At 40.8% G+C, this 23981-nt stretch overlaps 1 protein-coding gene across 13 annotated transcripts in view; it reads left to right on the top strand.

Moving 5' to 3' along the window:
* The window catches only part of ADNP (activity dependent neuroprotector homeobox), a 42258-nt gene that overhangs the window by 1846 nt on the left and 16431 nt on the right, over positions 1-23981 (top strand). For 3 of the 13 annotated variants that reach the window (XM_065565990.1, XM_065565991.1, XM_024105858.3), the window contains one exon: positions 11675-11833. The exons of 3 other annotated variants lie outside the window; for them this stretch is intronic. In XM_065565990.1, coding sequence (XP_065422062.1) covers positions 11797-11833 — 37 coding nt within the window. In that variant the 5' untranslated portion in view covers positions 11675-11796. Of the gene's footprint in view, positions 1-3023; positions 3105-3166; positions 3191-3211; positions 11208-11674; positions 11834-13798; positions 13871-23981 lie in introns of those variants that run through there. 7 more of the 13 variants (XM_065565984.1, XM_065565987.1, XM_065565985.1 and 4 more) reach the window with 6 other exon arrangements.

The raw sequence follows: 23981 nt of genomic DNA, 5'->3' as shown, positions 1-23981 counted from the left end.
CTGATTAAATAGAAAAATGAGAAAACTAGAGCATGTGGATGACTTCTGTCTCTTTTGCAAGGCTGTACATGGACCTCCATGGAGAATGTAGTAATTGTATGAAAACTTGATTGTGGCTTGTGGTGCCATCTGCTTTATAAACTTGCATGGCTTTTTCACACATTCTGAATGCATGGCAGTAGTAATGTAGAAACTTTAAAAATGGTGTATTACTAAAGCATTGAGTGCTTTATCTGTAGACTGAGTAAGCTATGCTTTCTTGGACAACTGGGATTCTTCTATAATTTGTCTCGTGATCTTGGTTTTAACGAAAATATTTGACAGGCTTAAGAGCTTTGGCATCTTTTAGAAAAATATGACAGAACTTTCCTTAGTTTATGCCATGATGTTTCCATTAACTTTGTTTATTAATATTTGAACATTGATGGGGTGGGGGGATGTGTTTAGATGAAGTATTGTCACTACTTGTGCAGCACAGTATGGCCTACTTAAATACATTCAGATTGAATTGCCTGGCTCCCTGGTAGCAGCAGTGCCATTCAAGTAACCTGGGTCTGAGCTGGACCATCTGGAAAAACTGAACTTTCACTTGGGGAGAACGGTAACTATCGCAGCTATGAAGATTTACCAAGGTTTCATATCACAGTTACCATCCGTCCGGATGAGGAAAATGAACCATCCCCTTAAAGCCAGTTGCTTTTAAAACAAAACAAACAAAATTTGATCAATTAATGCCTTGTACAGTTTGTAATATATATTTACAGATGTTGGGTAGTGATTACCAAATCCAACCAATATCTTCCTTACAGTATGTAGTGAAGTTGGAGTAGTATACAGAAATGAAAAGAAACATATTCTGTTGCTACTAAAAATTGCCACTTGAGGCTGATTCATTGTAACATGGTTGTTAAATCTTAGCTGAAGATGCTTCCAGTATACATAAAGATAAGCCTTAGAATGGAGATTCTTTTTTTGACACATAGTTGATAACATGTCCCTACATAGAAATATTTAAGCAGAATATTAAGCTTGTTTATACTTGTGAATTTATTATGCTTTATACAGGTTTTAACTTCTCTCTGCTAAAAGTGATTTTGACCTGTCCACAGTAACTTTTATTTGTTATATTTGGCTTTTCAGCTTTAACAGTGATTGACATGTTTAACCTCTTCAGAGTTTACAGTCAGCTTTAAGAAGCTATTGCAATCTTGCTTTCATGTCTGAAACAGTTAACTGTTTAGTACCCAGTGTTTCAAATACTGACTCACATTTATAACTCCAGGTCCTGGTGACATGAGAATGAACTATAGAAAACAACTTCAAATTTTTTTCCCCATAATGCCTAAATTTACCTTTAATGCCTAAATGTGTATTGGGTGAAGCTACTAGAGTTTAAAAAAACATTAATGTAAGAGCATTTGTTTTTAAATGTTGGGAGGTAAATAGTGTTTTGAATATGTGTGAGGAAAAATATGAAAGGTGGCTTGTATTTGCTCTAAGAAAAGGGGCATGTAGGTTAAGAACAGAATGTGGTGGTACTCAATATGTTCGGGGCCAAGAGCCCTATTTTAGAAGAACTTCTAAAAGCGTGCTCTCCAGCATTAAACTTCAGCAGGTCATGAGCATGCAAACAAAATGGCTAAAGTTACTATATGTGATATCCAGGGAGAGACAAATAACTGAGAAGCGTTTTGCTGCATGCAGGAATGAAGGTACCAATTGTCAGAAGATGCCAACTCTCATATATTATTTTGCATTAGCTTACAATGGTGCCTTAAAAGAGCATTTTAATTGAGCATAGAAATAATTCAATGATATTATACTGTGCTAGACTCTCCACTTTATTAACTGACTCCTAAATTAGAAGGGGAATGCCAACTAGATTTCTAAATAAGTGCATATACAAGCCCTCTCTGTGCAAGGTAAGTTGTGCTTCAAACATACACCAGCATGAATAAGGGATGGCTATTCCCCCAGCTTTAGTACATGAGAATAACTGCAACCTTTGAAAATTACTATTAAAAATGTTATAAAGCAGCACTTCTGACATGCATAGCCGTATCTCAGCGACATGCGCGTTGTCGGAATTAAGACAATGTGTACACAGCCTAAACCATAAATTTTATATGACTATTGTTTTTAATGGGGAAGGTGACATCTGGCTTGATTAGTGTAAAGGAAGAAATTGGAATAAATGTTTGGGTAGGAAAAAAAAAAGGGGGAACTAAAGACTCTAATGTACTTATTTTGGAATAGCTCTAAATGAACAAATTGTAGCAGTCAGATTAGCAATTTATATGTATTAATAAAATAGAAAATTATCTTCACATTACTATTTGTGCACAAAGGTTGCGAGAGAGAACAAATCAAGATTAGACTACAATCATCCTCATCGGGATCTGAAGTCTTTAGGACTTATACTTTAAATCAAATCCCAAAAAAGAGAAATGTAGTGAATAGCTATTTGATTGAAATTGTTCACCTATTATGTGCTCTACCCAGAGATGTCCTTTGGTAGTCACTGGCCCCTTAGGATATTTGTGCCCTGTTTGTTAGCTCAGTCGAGTTGGCATTTCAGTTGTGTTGAGCCCTCTTAATGCTCATTAAGATGCAGGCTAATATATTTGAAGGCATGTTAGTTGGCCTTTCAGCTTTCAAACATGTTAGCCTACATCTTAACAAACATTAGGGCTTTTAAATCATATTAAACTAAGGCCTGGGCTACGCATAGATTTTGTACTTGTATAATTGTCCGGTGCGATTTTTTTTCCCCCCCTCCCGACTGATATAGTTATACCAGTACAACCCCTAGCGTGGACGCAGTTATACCGGTATATATGTATTTATATTGGTATACCTTTTCCTGTTCAGGAAAGGTTATAAGCTATATGAATATAAGCATATTTATACAGGTATATGGCCATGTCTGTGCTACGGTGGCATAGCCACAGTGCCATAGGTATGCTGCTGTGACCCAGTTGATGCAGGCTACAGTAACAGAAGGTATTTTTCTGCTCCTGTAGGAACTCCACCTTGCTGAGTGATGGTACACCTCTACCTCGATATAACGTGACCCGATATAACATGCATTCGGATATAACACGGTAAAGCAGTGCTCCGGGGGGGGCGGGGCTGCGCACTCTGGTGGATCAAAGCAAGTTCAATATAACACGGTTTCACCTATAAAGCGGTAAGATTTTTTGGCTCCCGAGGACAGCGTTATATCGAAGTAGAGGTGTCGTTAGGTTGACGGAAGCATTCTTCCGCTGACCTATGAGTGTCTACACTGGGGATTAGGCTGGCATAACTATGTCAGTCAGGGAAGTGGATGGCCATAGCTGTGTTGACCTAAGTTTTACGTATGGACAAGGCCTAAGGCATGGTCCACACTTACATTATATCAGCACAGCTACATTGGTCAGGGATATGAGAGAATCATGACCCTGATCAACATAGGTATGCTTACAAAATCCCCCGCATGGACCCAGGTGTATCATTGGAAGAGTGCTTCTGTTGACATACCTGACATTGTCTGGGGAGATGGAGTTCCTACAGAAACAGAAAAAATCCTGTCAGTGTACTATGTCTGCACTAGGGGACTATGCCAACACAGGCTCTGCAGTGTAGACATAACCTAACTGTCCACACTAGTATGGAGGGTTGTATCACTTTAAATATACCAGTATAGTGTTTAGACAAAGTTTAACTTGACTGGACTAACATGATGTAAAAAACCCACCCTTTTGGGGAAAATGGAATTGTTCATTCTGGACTTTCAAGAGAATCTTCATCTTGACAAAATATCTAAAGATGTACTTGAGGTCAGATTAAGGAAACCAGTTTGTTTTATTTACCTGCCCAAAGGCCATATGTTTTTAGAAAAAAATATATACCATTGACACCTTCATTGCAGTTGAGATTGGAAGCCCAAATGTGGGAGGCCCACATTTGGAGGGCATCACTTTAACCTACATACATTGGTATTTTTTGGATGTGTCTGACATTTTTTGGTTTTAAATAAGAGTGGAACAAATGCCATATTCTTCTGCAGTGAGTCACTGTCAGTTAAACCATTTATATCCTTAGTTTGAAAAAAAAAACTTGGCATTAAAAATGGTTTGGAAGAAAACTGATTTTGGCTGTTGGGTTCTAAACTTGTGTAATTGTGCCCCAGTGCACACAACAGACTTATACGTTCTTGATTGAACGGGTCAGCTGGCAGATTATGTATTTTTAAGATAAAATACTACTAAGGTAATGTTTAAAACTTTATTTAAAAAAATAAAAAATTAAAAAATTAAAAAAACCCAACCACCTCAACCATTAACACTCTCAGTGGGTCGTTTTGCCTCATTCAGCCAATCATTTTAAATATGGGGGGCATGCTTTTAGCCAAGTCTTTCAGTTCTCTCCGCTGTTCTCCTGTCCTTCAGTCTCCTGACTTCCAGCTGTTCTCTTGCCTTTACCCATTTTTACCTGTTCTGTTTAAGCTGCTTGATTCCTGACATGACTCCAGAGCTAGCAGTTCTTTGCTGCTGCAGTGGAGCCAAATAACATTTTTTTGGTATTGATGTGGATCAGTGGCAGCAAGAAAGATGAAAAAGCTCCTTAAAACAAGGAGTTTTACATAGAGAAAAGTTTAAAATGCTTTTCTCTAAATACCTAAAAACTGTGTTGCATGATTTTTGATTCCCACTGCTCCAACCATGAAGTCTTGTGAATATCAAAGGTCCATGAGCCAGCCCAAAGACAGCAGCTGAGGTGGATTAGTGCTGGAATCTAGTCAGGGAGTTTGAGTGCTTGGGAATTGTCTGGGCAAAGAAGGGAAGGAAGGTAAGAATATGTGGAGAGAGAAGTCAGTTTATAAGGTCTTGTCCAACCGCACAGACTAGTTACATTTTTGTTTGGGATACATATAGGGATTGTGGGGGGAGAAAAAGCTGAATCAGTTGTTACTTATTTAACTAGTTAAAATAGCCTGTTAGCTATGCTCTAGCCAACTGGCTAGTGTCTTATCAATTTAATATATAATACATCCACTATCTGAGGAGTATATCACACATTGGCTTGGGTATTGACTAGATCAGGGATTCTCAAACTTCATTGCACTGCAACCCTCTTCTGACAACAAAAATTACTCCATGACCCCAGGAGGGGGGGACCGAAGCCGGCCGGAGCTCTGCCGTCCCAGGTGGGAGGGCCAGAGCCAAAACTTGCCCCGGGCGGAGGGGCCAAAGTCGAAATCCAAGGTCTTAAGCCTCAGGCCAGGGGTCTGTAACCTGAGCCCCACCATGCCCCTTGGGCTTCAGTCCCGGGCGGCGAAGCTTCGACTTTGGGCCCGGGCCTCAGCAAATTTAATGTCAGCCCTTGCGACCCCATTAAAATTGAGTCATGTCCAGTTTGAGAACCGCTGGAGTAGATTGTAACATGTTCCAGAGTGCATGTCAATATATGCACACTTGTGCAGTGCTTTGCTACTCATCATTCACCAGCACACCCCAGCAATGTGTATTACTGGTTTTGGCACATCAGATCATCTGTATACAGCTTACATGTTTTGTTTCTGTATTTTAAATTTAGAAAGACTTCTGTGCCACTTTGTGCAGTAATAAATGTCTCTTTGTAAGCTCTTTAGATTCTTACCAAGTGTCAGACTGCTTCTTGGAATGCTCCAAACAGCAAGTCAGAGCACTTCAGGATTCCACATGATTAGGGCCCTACCAAATTCACGGCCATGAAAAATGCATCACGGACCGTGAAATCAGGTCTTTTGTGTGCTTTTAACCTATACTATACAGATTTCAAGTGGGAGGCCAGCATTTCTCAAATTCAGGATTCTGACCCAAAAGGGAGTTGCAGGGGTTCACAGGGTTATTTTAGGAGGATGATGGTATTGCCACCTTACTTCTGCGCTGACTTCAGAGCTGGGCAGCCAGAGTGTGGCGGCTGTTGGCCTGGCACCCAGCTCTGAAGGCAGCACTCCGCCAGCAGCAGCGCAGAAGTAAGCGTGGCAATGCCATACCATGCCATCCTTACTTCTGTACTGCTGCTGGTGACGGCTCTGTCTTTAGAGCTGGTCCTCTGGCCAGCCGCCGCCGCTCTCCAGCAGCTCAGCTCTGAAGGCAGCGCAGCCGTGAGCAGCAGTGCAGAAGTAAGGGTAGTGCAACTCCTCCTATAATAACCTTGCAACACCTCCCCTCCCCACAACTCCTTTTTGGGCCAGGATCCCTACAATTACAACACTGTGAAATTTCAGTTTTAAATAACTGAAATAATGAAGTTTTTGTTTGTTTGTTTTTTATAAATCCTATGACCATGAAATTGACCAAAATGGACCACGAATTTGGTAGGGCCCTACACATGATTAAGCATCCAACAATATATTTTGCTCTGGAATTTTTCACATTTAGTTTCATCCCAGAGGAGAATTACTTTTGAAATCTTGAGGAATGTTCATTTAGCCTTTCTTTCCACTCATTGAACTGTATATCATGGTATAAGAAAATCATGACCCCTTTTGAGGCTTTACTACATTCAACACAAAAGTCTTTAAGAAATAGCTATGGACAAGTGGGAATGGTATAATGAGCATATGCAGTACATACTGATTTCACTGCAGCTATTGGGGGTGTGTGTGTGTATATAATTTATTTAAATAAATATCCTTGGCAATTTCAAATGCTCATTTTAAAGGGGCTACTAGGTGTGGTGGCCTATCTTCTCGGCCATTGATGCCTCCAGTTTAGACTTCCTGTACACTTAATTATATTGTGCCATACAGACCAGACAACTTTTGATATTAGTTAGTTTCTAGGGCACATCAAAAACACAAAGCAGGAATCAACCTATTTAAATGTTTGCATGGTCAAATAAATAGATTAGCAACTTTTTTTTTTTTAAATCACAAACCTAAATTAATGTGACATTTTAGTTGAGATTTTAAACACAAGTCAGCAAATTCAAAGTTACGGTTCCCAAATAAATGTAGCCATTGGTAAGGAAATAGTTAATTCCTGTTCAAACTGTGCAGTTAGTGTACACACCCACTAGGTGGAGCTTCTGGCACCAGTGGAAAATTCCAGAAATCAAGAAAGAATGAAAAGTGAGAGTTAGAACAGGAGTTCTCAACCTTTTTCTTTCTGAGGCCCCCTCCCAACATGCTATAAAAATTCCACGATCCATCTGTGCCACAACAACAGTTTTTCTGCGTATAAAAGCCAGGGCCAGCGTTAGGGGGTAGCAAGCAGGGTAATTGCCTGGGGCCCCATGCCACAGGGGGCCCTGTGAAGCTAAGTTGCTCAGGCATCGGCTTTCTGCCCTAGGTCCCAGCAAGTCTAATGCCAGCCCTGCTTGGCGGACCCCCTGAAACCTGCTTGCGGCCCCCCCCAGTGGGCCCTGGACCCCTGATTGAGAACCACTGAGTTAGACTCCCTGTTTGATGGGCAGCGGAAGAGAGAGAGATTTTTAACCTAAAAAGGGGAATGGAGAGGAAGAAATCTCAGCTGCACTATTGATACTTCGGTCATTAGAACCTTGGCTGTCTTTCATGAGAGTTCTTTTTGTATGATGGGAAGCTGGAGACCTTATGCAAGAGCAGCCAACCTGAGGCTGGACTGTAAGCCCAAAGAGATCAGAGACAAACAGGGAACTTCTCAAGCATTTGCGATAATTGCTGTTCCTGTGGTCTTAGGCAGGGAAATGTAGAATGCATAAGAATTTCCTACACAGGGATTTTTATAGGTGTGCTGTAAAACCATGCTGTAGATGAACTCTCCATCTCTTCTCCCTCTACCCTCCCCCCCCGGAATATATACCTGGTTATATAAACAGTTAAAATGGGAAACTGAGGAACTTCACATTGGTCAGAGAAGCAGTGCTAACAGTGATTTTGTTTAGAGAGCCAGCCAACCTGAATTTTTGTGATTAGCTAATTTAAAATATCCAGTTTCTGATGCAGCATTTCTTAAATAGTATATTCTGAATATTTTTTTTAAAAAATTATTTTTAGGAGTTGGACTTTCCAGTAGTGACTTAGTTGGGTGGGAGGAGGTGGGACCTGACTGTACATAATGAAGTAAATGGTACAAAGTAAACAAACTGAACAAATAGAGAAATAATTGTTGCTTACTTTGTTCAGTTATAGTAATATTTGGTATTGAAACTGTAGCACATAAAATTTTCAGAAGGTATGTGATGTCTTTTTCAAGTTGTCATCCTAGAAAAGCTGCTAGTATAGTCTCAGTCCTACTGTGGACACAGCCTATGAGCGCACAGGATATGTCTACGCTGCATTTGGATTGTGTGATTAGACATACCATGCTAGCTTTAATCTAGTTTGCACAGGTGCCAATAGCAGTGAAGCTATGGCAGCATGGGATTCAGTGAGGCCTACCTGCCCATGTACAAATCTAGGTATGCACTTGGGTGTCTAGCCCACACTGAAGTCTCTGCTGCCTATTCACTGCTATTGATATCAGTGCTAGCTAGATTAAAGGTAGCTTGGGTATGTCTGAATGCACTGCAATTACATCTTTGATTGCAACATAGATATACTTGTAGTTTGGACCATCAAACTAATCTCAGGGCTTCACTACAGTGTTAACTCGAGGTATAACTCAGGTCACCCTTAACCTGACTCCCCTCCGCACACAAATCTCTAGTTTGAGTTAAGTCGTGCTTTACTTGAGCTAGCTGACCCATCAGGGTTAATAGTCAAGTGCTGCTGATGTTTGACCTAGTAATGCAGTGAGGATGCAGCTACAGGCTACAGCTGGAGTAAGTATAATTCATTAACTGCTAATCCTCTCACTGCAAATCTATTTGCTCTGTGTAGTTTGAGTGCAATGTGGTTCACAGTGTGTCCACTCTTGAGCTAGGTTAGCTTGAGTAGAGTAACTCGTTAACTGTAGCAGTGAAAGCAAGCCCTTGTTCAAGGATAGTTCTACCATGACTGAACTCTTACCAACTGACAAGCTGAGTACAGTGTCTGTTTATGATAGAGTGGGTGAAATAGGTGTTTTTGTTGTCCATAAAGAAATTACCAAGAGTGTAGTGTGTTTTATATTGAAAACCAATCTCCTTCATAGGTTTATAGCTGTTATTGGAAAAGTGAAACAATAGCTGTGACTTTCTGGAAGTGGCTAAATACCATTAGTTTCACAGGGAGCTGTGGCTGCCCAGTACTTCTGAAAGTCAGTTGGAGCTGTTTTACTACCACGTGAGGAGTAGTCTGACAGAGGAAAAATGAAGTATTTAATATAAACAAATGGTGGCTGTGTCAGGATTCAAACTATTTATTCCTCTCAGTGCAGGAACAAGGCTATCCAGAAGCCACACTTACCTTTTCAGGGAGGTTTCTGTGTCAGCTTTTCTTTCTTTGCCACTTTTCTCTCTGGCTTCTGTCACTCTGTTTTTTTCCTCTGTGTTGTCCCTGACCCTGCTGTGTTTTTTCCTTATTTTATCTTGGCTTTCTCTCCCATCTCGCTCCATGCTGTCCCCCAGGCTCTTGGTGTTGTCACTGCCTGCTTCTCAAATCTGCTTGGCTCAACTGCTATGGAACGTTCAGGTGCCAGTGTTCCAGCCTCTTCCTGGTAAACAGGCATCTCCCATCATTCACCTTGTGGTGAGCAAAGCACAATAGGATCCATGTCTGAATAGTCCATAGGCACAAGGAGGTTGCATTTCTCTTAATGAGGGAGCCATAATTTAATATTTTCAGAATAGTATGTTCAGAAATCTCAACCATAATGTTGTATTAATATAGTCTTTTATTCATTCTACTTTCACGGCTGGCTTCTCAGAGCATGCTATTTGTGCATAATTAACTAAGTGGCTCTTTGGAAATAGACCATATTTAAAATGTACATGGACCAGTGAAGCAAAAGAAAAAAGTGGAGTCTTATAGGAAACTAACATTTTTTACTGCTTTGAACTAAGAAGCATGCAGCTGCAACCAGTTCTGACACATGCTGTTGTGTTGTACTTTTTATATCTAAACCAATAATTCCCTTTAACTCGTAATAAAATGTCAGTAAAATGAGACTTTGCTATTGGAGAAAACTTTTATTCAGGATTTTTAAAATTCAGAAAAATGCCAGAGGCTTGATGATCATGGTTTGTACCATGTAGGGTAACTAGTTTCAGTCTTTGGGGGTGGACTTGTTTGACCCTGGTACAGGTTGAAGTGCCTTGCTTTGCTCAATGGTCACATCTTCAGGTTGATGTAGTAATTGTCACTGATGTGCTCCAAACAGGCCTCAGCCAGGCAGGTAGTTTATATAATTGGTCTTCAGGTGGGAGAGAGGAATATGAGGTGATCTGGACTTGACAGAAATGCAGAGGACTGACTATTCATTCTGTCCAGTCTTCTGTCAGAAAAGTAATCCAGTATGGCAGGGAAATAAATTTATTGTTCATAGTAAAAATATTTTTCAAATAAAATAACTCCATTTCCCCCAATCTTAGTCAATAGTCCAGTTTACTAGTATGTAATGAAAATCTCTTCTTTAGAATGTAAATTCTGAGGTTTTTAAAACAATAGTTAAATTTTGAGTCTTTGCTTTAAACTTAAGTATTTAATACATTCTATTGTTGTATCATATCAGCCCATTAAAGTTTTATTTCTATAATAAATTTAGTCCACAAATTTCCAGAATCTTAATCCAGTTTCTGTAGTGGTGCCAGTACTTTATTAGGGTGTGGATGTTACCAGAAAGTTTTGAACTCCATGAGACTGTCACTTGAATCAAACAACTCATAGAGGAAAATCTGGTAAACTTTTTATCCTCTGTCTGAAAAGCTCTAATAAATGAATGGTGAACTAAAAGATACTTTGGAAGTTTTGATGGATTTGTTCACTTTTGGTTCCCTACTCTGAAGTTACCTGACTTCTTCTGCTTCAAAACCTGCCTAAAATAGAAGTACCTTGATTCTTTTATTAACATGAATGAGTGAGATGAATTAAAGTGCAGCATATGGATTATAGAACATAGTCTAATGCATTCCAACACCCGGAATAATCTACTTCACGTCTTAGTATCAGCAGATACAAACCTGAATGAGACTTCTCATCTGAATCTTGCCCTACTGAATGTATTTCCTCATAGTTGTGGTTGACAGCCGTATTACCTTGGGCTATATGATCTCCTAAGACCCTAGATTGCAAGATGGGTCTATATTTGGATGGAAACCCTCCAAGGAGAAAACAGGTACAGTTGGTGACTCAGTAGGTGGCACTTCACCTCTTCATCAGGAATGCATCATGGCTGTAGAGGGCACTGTCATGCTGAAGGTGCTGTATTTCAGATGAGATGTAAAACTGGAAGCCATAACTGCTTGTGAGATCAAAAGATGGCATGTGAATAGCAGTGTTAGTTCTGTATCCTGGTGGAATTCCAATTTGGGTAATTAAGTTCTGAAGATCAAAATATTCTACTATAGTGTCAACTAGAGGAATTTTTTGCTTAAAATTAAAACCTGCTAAAATGTTTTATAACATTGCCAATGGAGGAAGGCAGCTGGGTTAAACTCCAGCAGTTGCTCTATTTCAGTAGTGATACCTGTACGTTTGGTTCATAATGAGCATTAGTCCTTCACGATGAAACATAATTTATAAATGTAAAACTTACCCTTATTACATTCTTATCTCTTGTCTTTAACACTTTGTTTTGTACAGCAGGATATGAGCCTTCTCCTATGTCCGGGCTTTGGCCTCACACAGTAGGTGTAATATAATCGCTGAGGTGGGCGTTCTGCAAGGAGAATTATTTTTGGAGGCTTTTGCATGAAACTTGCCCAATGAGTCTGAGACACCCAAGCACCATTAATTTTGGAGGTAAATGCCTCATAATATGTACTGAATAGAAACGGGAAGAGTTTGAAGTATGGGCAAAAAAATTGAGGGAATGGGTCTGAATGTGTAGCATTTGGAAATTTTACACTTAAAGGAACACCAACTTGAAATCTAGATACATTTTTAAAAAGTAAATTTTCAGGTACTACACCTGTGTTTGAGTCACCCTGACTGTTTTCTTGGTTTTATAGTTAATTTACTGGCACTTTAAAAAATGTTTTCCCTTCTTGTGTATAAAAACACACACAGAAGGGGAAGCTGATTATACAGGGAAATGGTGAAACTGATTGTCAAAGTACTGTCGTGGACAAAGAAAAAAAAAACGAAGAAATATATTCATCTCAATTGTATAGTAAACTTAGCTATCACTTGTAATGCATAGATAAAATAATCCTGAGAAAAATGTGATTGAGTGTCCCTTTAAGTGAAGTTATTCCTTAGAGTTTTACAAGGTATATGTTACTTTTAAATCACAACTTTGTTGTTTATAACTCATTTGGAAGCTTGTAAATGAAATGTTTAAAAACATTTTCAATCATTTGCACATAAATTACTCTGAAAAGTTAGTTGAGTAGCTGGGCTCTGTATAATGGGAGGAAGATGGGGGAAGAGAGAAGGTCACTTATTTAAAAGGGGGGGAAAAAGAATTGCTTTCTAAACTGATAGAATGAAAAAAGTAAAATTTTAACTCTACCAACCTTTACAGCAGCCTTATTCAGTCTCATGTAATATTTAGATTAGTCTAAGGTTTCTTCATAATATCTGTTGGAATAAAATCAAAGTACTGATGAAATGCTAAAGATAATGTACACTGAAAATTGTATTGAATAAATAGAGTTTGGATTAGTAAACAACAATAATGTGCTGGTTTACAGCCAATGGAGAAATTAAATCTGATTTAAAGATTTGCGGTTTGAGAATTGCACTAATGCTTGTCCTGTATGCCGATTGAATCCTGGTTGTGCTGTTGAGTATTTCTTGAGAAATAACTACCCAACAGAGAAACTACTCAAAGGAGAGGGTGCTGCAAAGTGAAATGTAACACAATCAGTTAATAAAAAAATGCACATAATTTGGTAAACAGAGATTACCTCTCTCCACTTCTTGATTTGAGTGAAGTTGGAAGTTATTATAGATGTTAACAAGGGCTTGTCTACACTGTGACATTGTCGACAAAACTTTTGTCTTTCATGGGTACTTAAAAAAGTCCCCCCACGAAAGACAAAAGTTTTGCTGACGCAAGCCACAAATGCTGTTCATGGGGCTGTGGAAGTATTTTGCCGACAAAATACCGAGAGAGCGTTTACACATGCTGTCTTTTAGTGACAAGACTGTGTTGACAAAGCTGTGTAGTGTAGACAAACCCCAGCAAACCAGCTTTTATGTAGATGAGACTTTATGTAGTTCATCAAGACAAACATCCTACAAATACAGTAGGATGTATTGGCTAGTCCATTTCAATTATGCTTGACTTGGTATGCTAAAACACCTTTGTCACTAGCATTTTTGATTAACCCCCACCGACTCTGGATTAGTATGTATTTGCTGTTGTGGAGATGACAGGAAAAGACAACATAATGTTAATGTGAGAGTGTGGTAGGCTTTTTAAAAATTCACTATAAAAATCTGGAGGTCTTTCTCTAAAGTAGATCCGTTGGGGTATATAACCTTTTGAATGTTTGTATTGCGATGGTATAGTCTGCATTGTACTTTGCAGACACAGCAAAAGCTCCTGCCCTGAGTAGTTTACGACAGATTTAATTAGATAACCCCTCTTCTAGATGACTGAATTTTAGCACAGACAGGTTCATAAGAAGTTAGTGATGGAAGGATACGTGAAAAGTGGACTTTAAGTAGAGGGAAGATACTTTTGCACAGGAAAGGGGAAGTGTTCCAAGTTTAGGGTCTGTTATGAAATAATAGACTATTGTCAAGTTTTCTCTGTAGGAGTGGTTGTGGAACAAGATGGAACATTGCATGAGACCAATAGTGTCCATGGGCTGCACTTCCATATTAAAGGTGAGGGTCTCAGAGACTACATTTTAAACTGCACTTAGTTTTGGGCCTTAACTTTGGGCATCCAATGTTGAATTTAGTAATTCACTTGTCTTACCTGCTAGAATGTCTTCACTGAGTATTGAGGCCACAGCTAGATTTTGGAGCTGAAGAGTTGCAACTAGAAAAGCAAAACTGAGACCTTTTTCAAAATGTGTAAAGATTTAGAGCAAGGTCTTTTTATTATAGCTGTAGTAGTATAAATTCTCTCTGTGGTCTCTTGCTGTTCTGACCTTTTAAAATGCAGGTGTTAAAATATTTGCGAATATGTTAGATGTGAAGCTGGGAGACAAGCTTCCAAATTAAAATCCATCTGTTCAAAAAGTTTGGTTGTAGTGGTGCCTCTTATTGTCAAAAATAGCTTGATGTCATAGTGCATCAGAAATGTCAGATTTGTTTTTCCTGTGTTACTCAGTAACTTGCTTATAGAAACATGTTTTCTTAGGTAAATAAACTGGGATTTATTCCAACTCAGACTAAGTCTTCTTTACATTAATAGGATGTACAAGTTTGACTGTTTGAGTACAGGTGCATACAGATTACTCTTTGCATTATTCCCAAAAAATACAGTTAGGCAGAGAAGACTATTAGGGCATACAAGTGCTTGCAAACTTGCCCATCTCTTGTGTACACATAGATCTGATACTTTCTTGTGCAGTTCATCGCACTATTCCAAGTCATTGAAATGCTCAAAGTCTCTCTTAAGTTTCCATACGTACAAGAGTAAAATAGTCACAGTATAGAGAGGGAGGATCAACCAAATATGTTCATAGAAAGAGTCAAAATTTTATACATATAATTTGTAATGTCACCCAGAAACATAGTTATTGGTTTTCATGTTGCAACCTCAATTTTTCGGAGGGAAAATAGCATTTTAGGGAAGTTGTCCTTATAAAAATTAGTGTGAAGTTACCGTTGTACACTTAAAAAAAAAAAAAAATATCTAAGAGGGTCAGTATTTTTAAATGGTAAGTCTAAGAAGTGTTGCAGTGTCTCATAAAATAGCCATTTAATTGGTAGAAATAAATAGCAATGCACAGTAGATAAGCAAGAAATTGCTTCCCTCTTGTTTAAAATCACATTTTTTAAGTCTCGTGTGATTTTTTTTTTTTTCTTTCTAGCCAGTATTACAAAAATGACTTGCAACATTAATAAAATCCCAACTGTGCACTTGTGAGCTGGCAAAAGAATTGAGCTTGAGGAGAATCTGGCCCTCTGGAGTGCTCAGTTTGATACTCAAATCAGTTTAAGTCCTCTGCTGTTTGATAAAGGAATGGTACCATGTGTAAGTTTGATGTTTGTTTGCTCTCATTTTTACAGCTTGGGATGTTGCTGTGTTTATTCTTGCAGGACTGGTGGGCTTCTGTGCTACTTAAGGGATACTGACAACAGAAAACACTTTTCAGGAGGGCTCACGTTAATGTGTCATCCATGGAACAATACTCCTTCTGAACTGATAGTAAATAGTAACGCAGCAGTGATAGTTTGGAAAGATAGGAAGTCAGAAATGAATTAAATTCCATCTCATTTTCTTCCAATTTCCTGTCTTCACAGTAATTGACTTAGGGCTGAAAATTTAGGCTCAGATTTTCAAAGCCACCTAAAGGATCTTGACATTCAATTCCAGTTAAAATTAGTGGTGGTTAGGCATCCAAATTATCTAGGCAGCTTTGAAAACCTCAGCCCTAATGTCCAAATCAGTGATTGCCTTTAATTTTTATTTGTGTTTTAATGTTTGAGATAACTCATAAGTAGGTGAGAAACCATAGTATTACTGCTGTTACGTTGCATTGTTGTGTTTTTCCTTAAATATGGTACCATACTTTTTTAAACTTATACAGAACGTTTTATTATAGCATTAGATATTTCCAGATAAACTAGCTAAGGCGGGGTGGGCAAACTTTTTGGCCTGAGAGCCACATTGGGGAATAGAAATTGTATGTTGGGCCATGAATGCTCACAAAATTGGGGTTGGGGGGTGCGGGAGAGGGTGCAGGCTCTGGGGTGGGGCTGGAGATGAGTTTGGGATGTAGGAGGGTGCTCTGGGCTGGGACTGAAGGGTTCAGGGGTGCGGGAAAGGGTGCAGGTTCTGGCTGGGGGTGCAGGCTCGGGGGTGGGGCTGGGGATGAGAAGTTGGGGGTTCAGGATGGTGCTCTGGGCGGGGATCAAGGGGTTTGGAGAGAGATCGGGGTTGGGGCATGGGAAGAGGGTTGGGGCATGGGGAGAGGCTCAGGTGCAGGCTCTGAGCGGCGCTTACCTCAAGCGGCTCACGGAAGCATGTCCCTTCTCCGGCTCCTAGGTGCAGAGTGGCCCCCAACCCTTGGAGCGGGGCCATGCTGCTGCTTCCGGGAGCCGCGTGGTGTGGCCCCGGGCTGGAATGCCGGAGCAGGTCTGAGCCACGTGGTGCGGCCCCCGACCCAGCTCCCTGGCTGGAGTGCCGGAGCAGGTCTGAGCCGCGTGGTGCGGCCCCCGACCCAGCTCCCTGGCTGGAGTGCCGGAGCGGGGCCGAGCCACATGGTGCGGCCCCCAGATGGAGCGCTGGAGCGGAGCAAGCCCCAGACCCCACTCCCCAGCTGGAGCTTGTGGGCCGGCTTAAAACGGCTCATGGCCTGTACTTTGCCCACTCCTGAGCTAAGGAGTTAGAGAGCTTGAATTTTTTTGAGTGGTAGGGGTAGGGTAAGGAAAGTTGCTTGCTGTGACAACTGACTTGAAAAATACTTGTTTCTTTAGCTAATTGGCAATATTCTGCCCTAACACTACTTTTCTCTGACACCTTGCCAACCCCCCACTCTGAATGCTTTCCCTGCGCAACAAATGCACAGCTCTGGGAGCCATCTGCCAGGAAAACTCAGTATCACTATGAATTAACAAATGTACTCAACCTACATTTATTTTCATGTATTTGCTTTCATTCTGTTGCTTCCCTTTGCTCTCTTTTTATTTCTTTCTCATTCTTTCTTCCTATTCTGGTTTCTTATGCCAGAACAGCACTTCCTTGTTATCTTCCTTTTCTTGATTAACTCTCTTTTCCAGCCAGTTTATTCTGTGCTCCATGAGCAGCTGTATAGTGAAATTTAGAATTATGGTGCACAGAAATCACAAAGGAATTGAGGCAGCCAAAGAGAGCTGCACAAGAAAGGAGTGAAAACTTATCTGTGATGTTGACTTGACTTTTTTTTTTTAAAGAATGTTTAGTTCCCTACTGGGTAAATACTTCAGTGTTCATTTTAAAAAGCATCGGGGTATCTAACTGTTTGGTATTTCAAAGTTTGAGATTTTTAAATAGAAATAAAATATTTTTAGATTCAATTTTTGTATCGTGCTTTAAAGGGCTTTTAGTTTTGGAAAAGTGCACTTTCATGAAGTAGCTCCTTGCAGATTAAGTTCCTGATGTGCAGATAACTTGCTGGAATGTCTAGGTTCATACATGTAGAAGCTTATCTGGCAATTCCAAATATGCTGGTAATTGTAGGGCTTCCAAATGGCATAAATGGACTTCTTATTAATAAGGAGATGGTAAAATTTTGGATTAATAATGCTTTGATGAAGTGATAGTTTCACCATGAGGAAAAACTTGGGTTATCTTGGTTCCTTTGTGCAGCAATGGTTCCTTGTAAAATTATCCCTTTGACTATAGGTCTTACCACAACATTTCTAAAAAGATTGTGGAATTATGAACACTAATAATTTACTGTGTTTATTGTAAAGAACAGTAGTCATATAAAATGTCTTATCCTTTAAGGGCAATGAAGCCCTGGATCATCAAACCACTATTAAGTTAATCTTTTGAATAACTGTCAAAAATGTCAATCTCTCATGTTTGTTTTTCAGGTACATCTGACTGGGTGACGCTCTCAGTTCAGAGGAAAATATTGTCCTCTTTTAAAAAGTGACAAAATTTGCTCAGTGTCAGAAGTGTAGTAGTAGTCTCTGAATAGTCATTTTTCAACCTCAAGGGGCAAATTTTCTTATAAAATAGAGAAACTATGTTCAATTTGATTATATTTAGAGTCTATAAAATGACTGTACAGGAGTAATAAAGATGATGGAGTGAGAGATTCTGCTCTGTAAAAGGTCTAGTTATTGTAAACTAGCTGGAAAGTGGGGCTTTACTCATTCTGGAGTAGAAACTAGTTCATTCTGGGATTAAATTAAGAGAGAAGCTTCTTAGCAAGAGGGTGTCTGGTGGAGCTTCCTCTTTCCTCTTCTCTTTTGAGTGAGAAAGACAAGCACCTGTGGCGACTTGGAGTACATTCCCTGGACACATGCATTCTTGTGGGTTCTTACCTTTCTAGTTGTGAATATTGGCTATTTTTAGAGCCTCATGACACTCTTTTTTACGTGTGTGTGTCAAGAGTGTCATATAGGTATATATAAAAGAAAATGTCATGAGGCTCTAAAAATAGCCTATATATGGGGGGAATTTTGTTACTTTGTTTTATCCATGCAGGGTATTGGCTCCTGCCCCCAGTCGGGGGAGGGGAGAGTGCTGACACCCAAGGGGGTTGGGAGGTCCTGGGGGCTGTTGCAGAGTGAACCTGACCCACACTCACTCCACAGCAGCAGCAGTTCTATGGGGCTGGGCCCAGCTCCCTGCTCTGGGTGTTGCAGCCTGGCACATGCATTGCAGCTGTGCTCAGGTTTGGCCCAGCGGTCCCTCTGTCACCAGGTTGCAATGCCAATCATTTACATTTTGTCTGACTACCCCCTGTCATGACAGAGGCAGCTGGGCCAAACCTGAGTAGTGCTGTGACCCCGTGCACCATGTTGCCACGCCTGGAGTGGGGAGCTGGACAAAGCCCCAGGGGACAGGAGCTGCTGCTGATGGATGAGTTTTTCATTTTTAGTTTTATATGTTGTTTTGTTCTGAATTTGTGGAAAATGGGGCTCTAGGTATTAAGCAAGGGACTTTTACCTTCCAAGGTATTGTCTAGATTAAGGAAATGCATACCATTAGCATTTTCTAATACTGTGTAATACATTGACTTTTCAGTCCTTGTCTATACTGAGTGTTAACACATAGTGTGTGTTAACATTTTCTAATACATAGTATTTTTCCTAGTAGTCTTACAAAAACCCTCTATTTTTCCATTGCTTTGAAGTGATTGTCTGGGTTGCTGACTGTCACATGGTAGCTGGTTTGCTAGGAGATTGGATTACATGGCTACCTTAGCTTGGAGGTGTGAAACTCTCAGTTTTATACCATACAGTGAAGGTGATTATTCTTGTTAAAGGCTAAGATATGGTTTAAAAGTTACCAGACAAAGAAAAGGAAATTAACGTAATAGAGGAGGCTGTGCAATCTGCAACAGTTAGATTATTTTAAAATGGCCACTATGTGTCTGCAGCTGCCTCTTCATCTGGAATTTAAAGAGCCAGGAAGCGGAGTTGATGGTCACTTGGGGTCTATTTGCAGAAGAGTGAGTAGATCTAAATACTGGAATACTTAAGTGAGGAATTTGAGCTGCCAGTATCGTGAAGAGTACAGGACTGGTTTAAAATTCCTCTTTTGGGTAAACTCAGTTGGCCTACTACAAACTTTTTTCTTTTTTGCTCTTGTCATGTGTCTGTAGAAAGTGGAGTAACTTTATGGTCTCTTGCATCTAGGGTATTGATACTGTTAATTCCTCTGGCAATTAAGCAAAACTCTTCCACAATTTTTATAATTCTGTTTTTGTTCAGAACCCTAATGTACACACCTCCCCGTGATCCAGGAAGTATTTAAAAGTGTTATGAAAATGGTGTGAAAAATATTGCATAATATCTAGTTTGGTTGACAGGCTTATAAAACAGTAAGAGCAGATAGCTAGAAATTGTACCCCAAAAGCTGCATTGTGTGAAGTTTATATTTAAGGTCACTTTGCAGTGAAGCAAAAGTAATTCTCCATTGAGGTCTGTTTAGGGTTACAACACTTCTGGTCTAAAGCCCTTTGAAGGCAGTGGAAAGGCTCCCATTGAGGACAGCAGGCTTTGTATTAGCCCCAATATCAGTTGACTTTATTGCAACCATTAGCTAAGTGTAGTCAGTAGTTTTGGGTGCCACCTTGAAAAGCAGAAATAACTAATTTATAGCTAAACAATTCACCCAGTGTCACAATCTGGCTCAGTTTCCCTTGCTGGACAGACACCAGATTGTTGTGAATAGACTGAGCCACTGGATCCCATGTGTTTCTAAGCCCCCCAGAATCGCTGTTCTTGTCTCTAGGTCTCTTATGGGACACTTCCAGGTTCAGACTCTGTGTCTACCACCCTTCCTTGGGATGTGGGGCTCCCCAGCCTGGCTGCTATAAATTCCAAAACCAGCAACTCCAGTTGCTTATACATACTCCCTCGGAGTTCCATTTCATTGTAGGCATGCTCAGCTTCTTGATCAACTCCTTCGGGGACAATGTGTCAGGTAAGCAAGGAATACAGGCTTATCAAAGGATTTATTAGCCATAGTCACTCTTAAAGTACTAGAGTTAGCGATTGTTGCAAAATCCCAACTAGCCCTGAGATACTCCTTCCCCGCCCTCTACCCCGCAATAAAAATATGATCTAACCCATTCTGAGTCCAGTCTGATCAGTCTTTCAGGCTAGGCAGACCTTTCTGCATCCTCTTCTCTCTCCAGCCTGGTCTTCCAGCATGTGGTAGTGAATGACCCTCTTGCTCTGAGAGAGACCCTCACCGCAGTAGCTACTGCCCTTTTTTGCCAATATGCTCCAGCTGGGAAATTCCAGCCTTCCTCCAGGGTATGTCTACCCTTAAACTGCTACAGCCGCACAGTTGCAGCATTCCAGCTGCACTGCTGTAGCGCTTCAATGTAGATACTACCTACACCAAAGGGAGTTTTGCTGTCAGCGTAGGCAGTTCACCTCCCCAAGAGGTGGTAGTTAGGTCGACAAAAGAATTATTCCATAAGCCTAGCACTGTAGACATCGGAGGTTAGCTCAGCATAGCTACATCTTAGTGTTGTGGATTTTTCATACCCCTGAGAGAGCGAGCTATGCTGATGTTGGTTCCCATTGTAGACCAGCCCCCAGTCAGGCTTCAGTGTAGAGAGTCCATTGTCATATAGTCTCTCAACTACCAGTTCAAAACCATAAAAGTTGATGGCCCTAGATTTCCCTGTGATGGCTTCTCAGCCATTGTCCCTAATACAAAATGGATATTCTAATCCAAAATGGAGGGTACATTATTAAATGAAGGTTGAAATACAAAATGGAGTTCACAATTTGGTAAATACATCCCATTCTGTCACAGCCTGTTGTTTGACCATGGAAGAGTAACTTGAAAGTTACACTTGCAAAAATGTATAGTAGAACTGTGACTGGTGCATAGGGTTGCCCACCCTCCAGGATTGGCCTGAAGTCTCCCAGAATCAGCATTGATCTCCCGGTGACTATTGAAAGCAATCTGGGAGATTTTAATAGGATATTTTAAGAAAATGACATTACGTCATGTTGGGGGGGAAAAAATAATCTCCCGGAATAGCTTCAGTCAGAGTTGGCAACCCTACATGTGTATGAAACACAATGCAGATCAATATGTGTTTGTCACCAAACCACTTAGTTTCATTAATATTCAAGATTTTGTGAGAGAGGGTTGTCAGGGTCTTTTTGGGGGTAATCTAGGTTTTACCAAGAGATATCAGTAAAGGTACTGTCAGAAGGAAAGTAAAATCATTCTGCTGTTTAAGCATCAATTTTTTTTCGGTCTGGAGTGTTCTGCACAGCCTTTAAATGTGGATTTTAGTGTAACTTGGTTCCTTCAAGGCAAACTTAGTGGAACTGGAATTCATCAGCATGGATTTCTCAATGTGCTTGTTGGTGGGACAGAAATCTAGAACAGGCAGAGAAAAAAGAAATGGAGGACCTGGCACAAATTGCAAGTTAAATCATGAATATAAACTTAAATAGGTTGGCCTATGGGCAAATCTCACTGTTGTGATTGATGACTAGGGATGATAGAAATGTTCAGGGACTATTTCTGTAGAATTGTTTCAGCAGATTTTTACTGGCTCTCCTTGACCCTACACATTCTGAGTGTGTGCATAAGGGGTACATGGTATTTCAATACAAAGAGGATCACTGAATTAAATATTTACTTACCACATTGTGATTTATTGTGCATGTATAACCAGGATCAGTGTGAAAATATGCAGGAGACTGGCAAAATCTATTCTGCATCCTGCTTGCCACTAAAACAGGGTAAAATGGAGAAGCAGTGTGGTCCATCGAATGTGGACTGGAGGTTCTGTTCGCAGCTGTTCTGTGACCTTGGGTGAATCACTTCACCTCTCTGTACTTAATTTCCCCATCATAAAAATGGGAGGAGTAATGTTACTTATCTTTGTAAATCACTTTGAGTTCTATAGATGAAGAGTTCTGTTTACAAGCATATTATTATTTATTATTAGCTAAATAGTTTTTCCTTCTTACCCAGTAGGGATTGGCAATCCAATGAATGTGTAAAGTCTCTGCTACTTCTATCCAGTCAGCACTTCTCCTTATTTGTCTCCTCAGTACTGCTCCTCCTTTGCTGAAGAGGAAAGCAGCAAAGGCAATCTCTCTCATTTTTGGCGTTTCAGTGCAGTTTTTTAATGTTCTTTTCCCCTCCAGTTCTTTTGACTTCTAAAATGATAAGTGAGAAGGAGGGGGGTGTTGCCCAAGTGCAACAGCTGCTGTGGCACAATATGAGCCTTCATTGTGGGTATCTTCTGCTCTTACTGGGATAACAGCCCAGAATGTCAAGATACAGTGCTGGCTTCTGTTGGCAGATCAAAGTACCAGGCTGCTTCACCATTACCGGTCAATGCAGTCTATAGTAGAGCTTCCTGGTGAAAGAATCATTCAGATCTAGGCTCTACAAGGGCATTAAAGGACAGTTTCCACCACCCAAATGCCAGGCAAACAGCAATTTGGTAAGATTCATTCTGAACCCTCACCATTTATGCCTTCTCATCTCAAGGCTGTGCAAGAAGATCATGGAGTAATGTAGCGATCTAGTCACTGAAGCTGCTTGAGTAAGTTTTCTCAGCAATCATGGGCCTTAACAGTATGAGGTTCCTTGTGGCTCTCCACTACTGTTGGTGATTCAGTGCTCACAAGTTATGCTGACATACAGCCACCACTGTAATTAAACCGCTGTTGCATGTCCACGCTATGCTCCTTGTGTTGGTGGAGTACATCCACAATAGCAGCTCTTGCATTGACCCAGAGAGCAGTGTACTGTGGGTAGCTATTCCACTATGCAACTGGCTGCAGAGTGTTTTGGGAAGGGTTTGCAATGCCTCATGGGGGCAGGTACAGCGTAACATCATGGTTTCTCAATCCCATCGTTCCATGGGCACTAGATTGCCAGCGGCTTTTCAATTGAAGAGGGCGTGTGTGTGTGTGTGTGTGTGTTGGTGGGGAGAGTGAGTGTGTTGGCACACTGTCTCTTTGGGCATGTCTACACTTGCCTCCGGAGTGATCGATTCAGCGGGGGTCAATTTATCGTGTCTAGTGAAGATGCGATAAATTGACCGCCGAGCGCTCTCCTGTCGACTCCGTTACTCCATCAGAGTGACAAGCGTGGGCGGAGTTGACGGGAATGTCAGCTGTCGACTCACCGCAGTGAAGATACCGTGGTAAGTAGATCTAAGTATGTCAACTTCAGCTACGTTATTCACATAGCTGAAGTTGCATAACTTCAATCGATTTCCCACCCTCCCAGTGTAGACCAGGCTTTAAGTTCAAACACCAGCCGGAAGCAACCAATCCTGTGGCAGAAGCTGGTGCTCAGACAACTGGTGTCGTCCTGTCCGTCTCCTCTCCCCCTCCAAGCTCACCAGCAGGGGCAGGTGGACACTCAGACATCAGCCCCCGCCTTCCTCCTTGGCTCTGAACAGCACAACATGAGTCTCTTCCCACACCCCGCCAAGCAGCAGCCTGCCCTGCCTGCCGCTGCAGTCCTAGTGCCGAGGAGAGCAGGATTCTGCACTAATGTTTTGATTCTGTGATGCCCTCCGAGTTCTCCCATGGTCTCCTCTCCCCTCAGACCAACGAGATCCACCCCCTCCCCTGTAGTCTAGACAGGAGTGCATTTGCTGCT

This window comes from Chrysemys picta, chromosome 13 (genome assembly GCF_011386835.1).
Source record: "Chrysemys picta bellii isolate R12L10 chromosome 13, ASM1138683v2, whole genome shotgun sequence".
In the NCBI taxonomy this organism is placed as follows: Eukaryota; Metazoa; Chordata; order Testudines; family Emydidae; genus Chrysemys; species Chrysemys picta.
Note: the sequence above shows the minus strand (reverse complement) of the source record. Positions and strands in the feature narration are given on the sequence as shown.